Raw genomic sequence first — 10,964 nt, forward strand, 5'->3', positions numbered from 1 at the left:
TTTCTAACCTTTAGCTTCATGCATGACTTGAGAGTTATTTCCCAGAGGAAGAGGTAATGTTTTGTGTGCTGTGCCAGTTTTTCTCATTTACAATGCTGTGCTTATGGCCTGCTTTGACCAGAGGGTTGCATGCATTAAATCCAGCAAGTCTACCCCTGTGAAATTAAGCACTCACACACACTCCTGCAAACTTCTGTGTTTTAGTTAGACTTCCATCTGGTGGTCTGTGTGTGTAATCGCAGCACTAATAACACGTCACTCAGTCAGGAAGAAGCTTCTGATATTGTCTATACATATTTCAGTCATCAAGTCATGCCACTCTTTGGTGACTGCTGGTTTATGATACTGAAAAGAAAAGAAGTCATCTTATATCTGCAAGAGTAAACATGTCCTTTTAAAGACGGATCAGTAAAGGTCTGTTGTGTAAGAGCTCGGCCCCACCAGCAGCAAAACTAGACATGGGCAGGTGAGGTGAAGAGATGAGAGATGTACAAGCACATCTTATGGCCTTGGACTTATTGTGATTGACCTGAAAAGTGTGCTTTGTGTTTACAGGATCGACAGGAAGAAGGACAAGGCAGAGAGGAAGATTCTGGACAGCCAGGAGAGGGCGTTCTGGGATGTTCATCGTCCAGTGGTGAGTTATCAAAGAAACCATAAAAAAAGAAAAAACAAGAAGAGAGAGAGAGATATTTGCACTGTATAAAATGTAAATGATCAAAGAAGAAAAAAAAGACAGTGTTGCATTCAAAGCCTCTTGACATTAGTTTCAGTTACACACACTGTTCAGCTAAGACCCCTGGGTAATCTTTATAGAATCAGATCTCTGGATTTGCATGTCGGCTCTTTGTGACTGTGGCCCGATTGAAAACAGAAACAGCATTGTGTTGTGTTTGTAAGATACACATAGACAATCCAAGCTGTAGAAACACTGTTATCTGACACAGAAACAACCCTCTGTCTTCTGCCACCTCCCACAGCCAGGCTGTGTCAACACTACAGAGATGGACATCCGCAAGTGCCGGAGAGAGAGAAACCCACACAGGGTAAAAAAGGTGAGCAGAGGATACGAAGCAAGTTGGTGAGATACATGACATCTAGCTTCACAAAATGTTATTTATCATTGCCACCGTGTATTTATATATATATATATATTTATTTATTTATTTTTTTTAAACAAACTTCTCATCCCACACACAACCACACAGAGCTTTAGCCAAAAATGTAGGACCTAAATCCAACCCCCTGATGTATAACATCAATATTTTGGGGGTAAATATCTTAAAGAATTTTATATATATATATTTGTTTATGAACTATGGGATTAGATACAAATAAATGATGAACTTGTTTGGTTATTGATAAAACATATGTTTGAAATATGTTTTATCTTATCTTTTTTTTTTTTTTTTTTTTACAAAAATCTGTTAAAATATATATTTTTTAAAACGTTTTCTGACATCTGTCTTGTAAATAAACCGAAATTAACAACTTTAAAAAAACAAGAAGAAATATTTATTTTGTCATAAATAAAAATAATCCCTGAGAACAAGTAAGAATAAAACATTTCAGTCATGTTACATAACTTAGTGTTATATAAAGCTTGAGTTTACCATGCAGAGTGAAATGAAAACTCTCTCAGAGGAAAAGAAGATTTGTTTAAGTCCTGGCGAGAATGATTTGACCTGTTCTCTCCGGTAAAAAAAGGAAAAAACAGAACTATGTGTTAAATAGTTAAATAAATAATATATTAAATGAACTGTGTCAAAATCATTGGATCAGGAGAGAGAATGCCTCACCAGAATTGTTTTGTGAATTTTCTGTTGGAGGGGGTCCGAAAAACGTTTTGCAGTTTTGTTGTGTTTAGACTTTCTCTACTTTCTTATTCAGTCGGTTTATGGGGTACCAGACGACGGCCAGAGCCAGCCAAGTCCAGTCCACACCAGCTCCCAGCCCACCAGGAAGACCACCAAAGAGGACGTTCAGAAGGAGGTAAGTGAGGGAGTGACAGTATTCACAGGGGCCATTACCACAGTGTGCCTCACACATCCATCAGAACGACAGTCAGGGACGCAGACTGTGACGCTGTTCCCTTATTTAGATTCCTCATTCCTCTTTCTCTTCATCAGATTACCTTCTTGAACAGCCAGCTGGACAGACACTGCATGAAGGTTTCCAAAGTGGCAGACAGTCTGATGGGCTACACTGAGCAATTTATGGAATATGACCCCTTTGTGTCAACAACAGAGGCCTCTAACCCCTGGATCAGCGACGACACGTCTTTCTGGGACCTGGAGGCAAGGTGAGCCAACATGTTGAAGAATGTCTCTAGTTTTGGTCACTATATCTTTGATTCCTCTATAATCTGTTTTTATTGTATGCAGTCGAGACCCCAGCCAGCAGCGAGTGAAGAAATGGGGATTTTCTCTGGAGGACGCACTGAAAGATCCAGCAGGGAGAGACCAGTTCCTGAAGTTTCTGGAGTCAGAGTTCAGCTCAGAGAACCTGCGGTGAGGCTGACATTGTGTCTCTACTGCCAGAGTCCATTTTAGAATAACAATGTCTAACTAAGCTTTTTCATGTCACTGGTTGCTTTTAAGGTTGAGGTACAATGGATATCTACAGACTTCAGTGCCCTCAATTTTTTTTTTTTTTTTAGCATCATACTGTTTTTTGTCTGTTTATTTTTCGTTTGTTCCTATCACCTGCAATTTTGTGGTTTTGGTGTAATCTGATTGCTTGCATTCAGGCAAAGACGTTTGCAGTAAAAACAAATCTCCTGCTTAAACAGTAGGCAACGTTTTGAAGTCTTTTGAAGAACATACTGTTGTTTTATTTCTTTTAAGATTTATTTTCTTATTATTATTTTCTTTATTGGAGAGACAGCAGAAATCACAGACAGAGAGAGTGGGGAATGTAATGCAGGAAAGTAGCCAAAGGTCGGTTTTGAACCCGGCTGCCGGTGCAGAGTCCTGCAGTCTCTGAACCATTAGGCCACCAGTGACATTGTTATTGTATTTTTTTAATATACTCTTATGCCACATTTATGTCGTAGCCATAGGTTTTGAAGGTTTTAAAAAAGCTAATTATTGCATCAAATATATATATATTTTTTGTATAAATATAATATTAAAATTAATAATGAGAATTACAAGTGTAATGCTAACTTAAAGTTTATGATACTTTAAGTAAACTACTTACACTGCCATTACAGATTCTGGTTAGCGGTGCAGGATCTAAAGCGGCGGCCGCTTCAGGACGTGTCATCCCGAGCTCAGGAAATCTGGCAGGAGTTTCTTGCCGAGGGAGCGCCAAGCTCCATCAACCTGGACTCTCACAGCTACGAGCGGACCAGCCAGAACCTGAAAGACCCCGGACGCTACAGCTACGAGGACGCTCAGGTGGACTGTGAAGTTTCTCTCTCATGGCTGGGTTCACATTATGCATACATGTTCACAGACGCATGAATACACGCTTTGCTAGTCTTAAAGAAACACCAGGAACACACCTGTGTCCATACACGAAAGAAAAAAAAACATCACGTCTGTAGTGCTCCATAGACAGCTGAATAATGGAACAAACTTCCCTGTTTATACACAAACACATACAGCAGCTGTTTCTTTCCTCTCCCATCCACTTGCCCACAGACACACAGAACTCCTCCACCCCACTCATGTTTCTGAAGAGTTTGAATGAGAGGCCACAGAGGAGCAGAGAGAGGAGAGAAGAATGATGGAGTATGTTTGTGCCTGCGCCTAATGAGGCGAGTAATGCCATGAATAGGTTGTCCGCTCGGCTCAGCATGGATTCCACTGCATCAGAGTTGGGTTGGTGATGGGTGACGTGGAACGCCTCTCTCTGGCAGGACATCACTCAGCTCTGTCTAACACAGCTCAGCCGTTCATATCAGCACATACAGTTTGCCTCGGCCTCTGAGTCACACAAACATACATTGAATTATACCTTTCAGACCTCTGCTATTCTTCCACGTACAGTTTTACCTTTCCTTTCAGGCAAACACACACTCATGAGCTTTTCTTTCTCTTGCAGGAGCACATATTCAAGCTAATGAAAAGTGACAGCTATGCACGCTTTTTGCGATCCAACATCTACCAAGACCTCCTGTTAGCCAGGAAGAAGGTGAGCCACATTCACTGACCCCTAAATCAACTCTTTCTTTTGTCACTATTAATATATTGATTTAGTGGTGTTTTATGATTGAGGTGACATTTCAGGTTCATATTTATTGTATGTAGTAATAAAGCTCAGGGACCAATTTTGGCTAGAATGCTTCTCTGTAGTTAGATTTTATTAAAAAAAAAAATTTTGGGGGGGGGGGCATTTTCTGCCTTTATTAAGAGATAGAGTGAAAGTGGATAGATACGGAAATCGGGAGAGAGAGGGAATGACATGCAGGAAAGAGCCTCAGCCGGAGTCGAACCTGGGCGGCCCACGTGAGGACTATAGCCTCCATACATGGTTACGCGAGCCCTGCCACTGTGCCACAGTCGTCCCTGTTTTTGTTTTGTTTAAGGTGTAACACTTTAGATTTCAAGTGGGGCCCAAGCCACCCTCTGCTGCTTAGGCAAAATGACCTAAGCCCCTCTCGCTCATCGCACACACCACTACCCATACAGAAGCGTCTGTTATGCAGCATTGTTGATGTAGACACAGGAGTAGTACGTTTGCCTTTTGTGCAGTTTTAGCCACACACACCCTAACTTGATCACAAAAGTGTACATTTAAATTCATGACTTACCGTGTGGCATAGAAGTTCACCGTCTTCTCTCAGTGACGGTTTTTTAATTCAGATCATCCCATCATAAAGCATGAACTATGTCTCCCCATGCTGTAAATGACTCGACGGGGGAAGTGACCTGCGAGTTAATGATAATACAGACAGACGGGGATCTGTGTGTTAATGGCATAGAGCTCTTCACTGCTGCTTTTTCACATTTCACATTTTGTCAAATTTTCACTGATGAAGAACATGAAGTGTCATGATCTGACAATTGGCCTGTACATATACATATCGCTGCATCACCCCAGTCAGTAGTTCCTTTTTTATTTTCTATGAGTGCAGGTCTCCCTCTCTCTGCTCAGTCTGCGTAACAGACATCATTTAACATTATTAAAAAAAAAAGATATTTAAGGTGATTGAGACTCGTTGTTCATTTGCTAATGACCAGGAAAATTCACGTGAGTAATTTGCGTTAAAAAAAGAATGAATGCGTTAAGGTAAAAGCCCTAAGTAAAGCACAACAATTTATTAAAGAATAGCATGCTAAAAGAAAGAAAAAAAATAGGACATCAAAAGTAAGTCTATATTTTAAAGCTTCCGTTTTGTACTAATTAATGCTTCTATTCTTTAATTGTTTCCTAATATTATTTCACAGTTTGAATAACTTTGCAGCAATTCAACTTATAATAAACTATTGAATGACTATTATAAGCTACTTAACACTAGCCTGACCTTTACCAGCAAAATAAAGGACCATACATATAAATGTCTTACTGTTTAAATTCTCATGATAGGATGTATATTTTTACACTTGAAATATACAAAAAGAAATGTTGTCATACACATGGGGAAAGCAGACATATTTCTGTTTGGTTTTTTTATTTGTTTTTTTTTAGCTTGCACTGATAATCTGAGCACATGTATGTGATAGAAAAGGGGGCAGCTTTAATGTCATTTGGCAGCATTCATTAACTCTTAAAAAGGTCTGGCAATCAGTGATTTGATGCTTTGATGACACTTCTAACAGAGCCCCAAAAGCCAAGCCTGCTGTGTCCATGATGCAGGAGCAAAGAAACAGCTAAATAATGTAAAATGTCAAATTAACTGCATGAAAAAAACATGAGATCATATGCCAAACACAGACTAACTGCTGGGTTCAAGAAGAACAACATGCTGAAAGTTGGATTTTGCTGTTCATGCTTTAGATTCGACTTACACATCTAAATGTAGCTGTTTCTATGTCATATAAAGCATTTCAGATAATCATAGCTGCCTGTGTTCATGCTAGCCTCTCTGCCCTCTCCTGTTCAAACACTGCTCCTCTTGCTGGCCTGTCACTGACCCCGCTCCCTTTTTCTTGAAAAAAAAAAAAAAAAACTCCCACATTGTCCATGGCCTTCACTTTTTGCAATGCTTGGCCTCCCTTTTTTTCCCTACTGACCACATCACCCCTGACCTCCTCGCTACACCCGTACCTGACCCAAACACTCACCCTGCTTCCCCCCCTCCCAAAACAGCAGCCAGCAGACACTGAACAGGGCCGCCGCACCTCCCTGGAGAAGTTCACCCGCAGTGTGGTAAGTCATTTGGAGCTGGGGCTGTTCATATCACAAACCACACTGGCTGGCTCACTATCAGTGGCTTTTTAACCATTTTACACTCTATTAGGGTCCTTTGTACCTGTAACAGGATGTGTTTGTGCATAACATGCTAGTCACATAAATGGATAAACTAATACCCAAAATTTTAGGTTAAAAAATCACCTTGTTTTTTTTAAGATTTTGTTTGATCTATAAAGGTCTTTCATTTTCCAAGCCTAGTAATGTGTTTTGATTGATCTTCTAGGGAAAGTCACTGACTGGGAAGCGCCTGACAGGCCTGATGCAATCATCCTGACACTTCCTGTGCAGCAGAACCACAGCCGGACACTACCGTGGGGTCCATCGCCGCACAGGGTCACAGACAGTGGAGCTGGGCTGGACAAGACTGCTGTGGAGGCTCTCAGATTGCTGATTTACTGGTAGTACTGGTACAGCACTGGGCCTGATTTGGTCCCAAACAGAACCACAAAGGAAAAAGACAATTATTACAAAGGAAGCCTCAATCAACACACCACATGGCATGCAGCATACAGTATAAGCACATACAGACAAGGCTTGCCCCTTGTTCCGTCTCTTAGTCTGCAAAAGTCAATTAAGCTGACTAGTTTATGTCATTCTTTTTTTTTTGTATGTGTGTCAAAAGCATCTATATAGTATTATAATAATATTCTTTGATACATTTGCTGCAACATAAGCAATGATTACAATTGGTTACATTTCAAATAGCTGGGGTCAGTTTAAAGTCAGATACACTTTAATAAAACTTGCACATCAAAACTTCTACAGAACAATAACCCTTTGCATAAACTCTATAATCAGGAGGCAACCAGCAATAAATAAAGCATATGTGGATTGTATTTTTAGAAATATATCCAAACTCTTTTTATATATTTAAAATTTCTAATATCTGTTCATTATAAAGCACTTGCCTATTTAAGTCATATTTTGCCAGAAATCAAGACAATAGAGTTTCTTTTTTTTCCCAGTGTCTTCTTTTTTAAATAAAGGTATAATTTTCATGCTTCATTACATTCCAATGTCTGGCATAAGGGCTTAATGTAGCTTCACACTGCTCCGCTGCATGCGTCAGCCAAACTGTCTTTGTTGAGGTTTAATGTTTTGTTTCTGCAGCAGTGCTTTGTAATGACACTATGTGCAAAGATGAATTTAATCCAGTTTAAAACCCGGTATTCAATTCTTCCACAACTTCCAGGCCTCAAATTCCAAAATGTTCAGACTGCAAAAGACTGGAATTCATGTATTTGAAAAGTCTGTGGGAAGAACTGCGAAGCTTCAACACAAAGATCACACACATGGTTTTTACAGAAAGAGCATTGTCATGCTTTTGGGCTCCCACTGTAGGGTAGGTTTCAAGTTTCCAGTGCCATGGGTCCATCTAGTGGTGATTAAACCACAGGACTAGCAACAGAGGGATTACATTATATTGAGTTGTGGTCAATTCATGATGTCAAAACTTGTTATTCTCTGATTTTAGAGATGTGAAAAGGCCTGCTGCCTTTTTCTGATGAGTCATGTTTTGTTTTTTACTGCATTAATATTTCATTTTTTACTTTAAACAAAACAAAAAAAAAGCTAATATTTTTCTTGGCAAAATGTATTCTGTGACTCTCCACCTAATAATCGTCATGTGTTTAATTGACTGTGGGGGAAATGGTGCATGTTAATGGACCATAATATGAGTTCATTTACAGGAAGAATGGACCACTCTCCAAAGACGGACATCTGAACTGGACATCACTCCCCCATGATTGAACATGAAATCACTGAAAAACAACCAGGAAACAATACTTGCCCTGTCTTGAATGCCACACACTGAACATTTAGGCCTCTGTGCGCCACACTTTTTTTTAACAGAAAGTAGTGAGGATTTGTGGTTTCACAGCTCCCCCAGGAGGCCGGTGACTGCTATAGTGACTCTGCTGAATGGTTGAATCCTCCATTATTTTTGAGTAGAGTTGTTGCAATGCACTGTACATGTCATATTAATCATAAATGTTATCAATACAAATAACCTCTTGAGTAGAAAGAGATGCTTAACTCGAGTTGATGTACCAAATGTAATTCTCAGCACAAACACAATGACACTATGTACAGGGTGCATTGTAGATGTAAATTGGCTAAATGTCATTATCCAAGAGCACACTTTATTATTATGGTATGAGCACATTACTATGCATGTAACATATTCAGGGCATTTTGTGCTTTTAGTTTCTCAATCAGCAGGACAACTACTGGCACACCAAAACACTCAAGCACCTGCTATCTATAATGGGTACCAAAAAATAAAAACCTGTCTGTCCAGTGTACCTTTTTGTGTGTGTGTTGCTGTTCTGTTTTTAGAGACAATTCTTCATGTATCCTCCATACATACATACATGCATACATACAGACATACATACATACATATATATATACATACATACATACATACATACAGACAGACATACATACAGACAGACAGACAGACAGACAGACAGACAGACAGACAGACAGACAGACAGACAGACAGACAGACATACAGACAGACAGACAGACAGACAAACAAACATACATACAGGCCTACACACATACAGATATACATACATACATAAATACATACAGACAAGAAAAGTTTATTTATATAGCACATTTCAACAACAAGGCAATTCAACATACAGACATACATACACACATACATACATACATACATACATACATACATACATACAAGTAAGGCAAGTTTATTTATATAGCACATTTCAACAACAAGGCAATTCAACATACAGGCCTACATACATACATACATACCAACATACATACATACATACATACATACAAGCAAGGCAAGTTTATTTAATTAGCACATTTCAACAACAAGGCAATTCAACATACATACACACATAAATACACACATACATACATACATACATGGCAAGGCAAGTTTATTTATATAGCACATATCAACAACAAGGCAATTCAACATACATACATACACACATACATATACACACACACACACACACGAATACATACATATATACATACATACATACATACATACATACATACATACATACATACATACATACAGGCAAGTTTATTTATATAGCATATTTCAACAACAAGGCAATTCAACATACATACATACATACATACACACACACACACACACACACACACACACACACACACACACACACACACACACACACACACACACACACACACACACACACACACACACACACACACACACACATACAGACATACATAAATACATACATACAGATATAGATGCATACAGACAGACAGACAGACAGACAGACAGACAGACAGACAGGCAGTCATACATACATACAGATACACATGCATAGAGACATACATACATACTTACAGACCTACATATATACATACATACATACATACATACAGACATACAAGGCAAGGCAAGTTTATTTATATAGCATATTTCAACAACAAGGCAATTCAACATACATACATACATACATACATACATACACACACACACACATACATACATACATACATACATAAATGCATACAGACAGACAGACAGACAGACAGACAGACAGACAGTCATACATACATACAGATACACATGCATACAGACATACATACATACTTACAGACCTACATATACTCAACAAAAATATAAACGCAACACTTTTGTTTTTGCTCCCATTTGTCATGAGATGGACTCAAAGATCTAAAATTCATTCCAGATACACAATATTACCATTTCTCTCAAACATTGTTCATAAATCTGTCTAAATGTGTGATAGTGAGCACTTTTGCTTTGCTGAGACAATCCATCCCACCTCACAGGTGTGCCACATCAAGATGCTCATCAGACACCATGATTAGTGCACAGGTGTACCTTATACTGCCCACAATAAAAGGCCACCCTGAAATGTGCAGTTTTTGCTTTATTGAGGGTCTGGGGACTCAGAACCAGTCAGTATCTGGTGTGACCACCATTTGCCTCATGCAGTGCAACACATCTTCTTCGCATAGAGTTTATCAGATTGTCAATTGTGGCCTGTGGAATGTTGGTCCACTCCTCTTCAATGGCTGTGCGAAGTTGCTGGATATTAGTGGGAACTGGTACGCGCTGTCGTATACGCCGGTCAAGCACATCCCAAACATGCTCAATGGGTGACATGTCCGGTGAGTATGCTGGCCATGCAAGAACTGGGACATTTTCAGCTTCCAAGAATTGTGTACAGATCCTTGCAACATGGGGCCGTGCATTATCTTGCTGAAACATGAGGTGATGTTCATGGATGTATGGCACAACAATGGGCCTCAGGATCTCATCACGGTATCTCTGTGCATTCAAAATGCCATCAATAAAATGCACCTGTGTTCTTCGTCCATAACAGATGCCTGCCCATACCATAACCCCACCACCACCATGGGCCACTCGATCCACAACATTGACATCAGCAAAGCGCTCACCCACACGACGCCACACACGCTGTCTGCCATCTGCCCTGAACAATGTAAACCGAGATTCATCCGTGAAGAGAACACCTCTCCAACGTGCCAGACGCCATCGAATGTGAGCATTTGCCCACTCAAGTCTGTTACGGCGACGATCT

At 39.7% G+C, this 10,964-nt stretch overlaps 1 protein-coding gene across 2 annotated transcripts in view; it reads left to right on the top strand.

The window, feature by feature from the left end:
* Positions 1 to 8,669, top strand: part of LOC306840212 (regulator of G-protein signaling 6-like) — a 41,187-nt gene extending 32,518 nt beyond the window's left edge. Inside the window, exons 9-17 of one of the 2 annotated variants that reach the window (XM_079369323.1) lie at positions 556 to 637; positions 981 to 1,055; positions 1,891 to 1,992; positions 2,130 to 2,302; positions 2,385 to 2,510; positions 3,215 to 3,401; positions 4,051 to 4,140; positions 6,259 to 6,318; positions 6,587 to 8,669. In XM_079369323.1, coding sequence (XP_079225449.1) covers positions 556 to 637; positions 981 to 1,055; positions 1,891 to 1,992; positions 2,130 to 2,302; positions 2,385 to 2,510; positions 3,215 to 3,401; positions 4,051 to 4,140; positions 6,259 to 6,318; positions 6,587 to 6,637 — 946 coding nt within the window. In that variant the 3' untranslated portion in view covers positions 6,638 to 8,669. The remainder of the gene's footprint in view (positions 1 to 555; positions 638 to 980; positions 1,056 to 1,890; positions 1,993 to 2,129; positions 2,303 to 2,384; positions 2,511 to 3,214; positions 3,402 to 4,050; positions 4,141 to 6,258; positions 6,319 to 6,586) is intronic. The other variant, XM_079369324.1, reaches the window with a different exon arrangement.
* Positions 8,670 to 10,964: the final 2,295 nt, after the last annotated feature.

The sequence above is a fragment of the Symphodus melops genome (genome assembly GCF_947650265.1).
Source record: "Symphodus melops genome assembly, chromosome: 19".
NCBI lineage: Eukaryota > Metazoa > Chordata > Actinopteri > Labriformes > Labridae > Symphodus > Symphodus melops.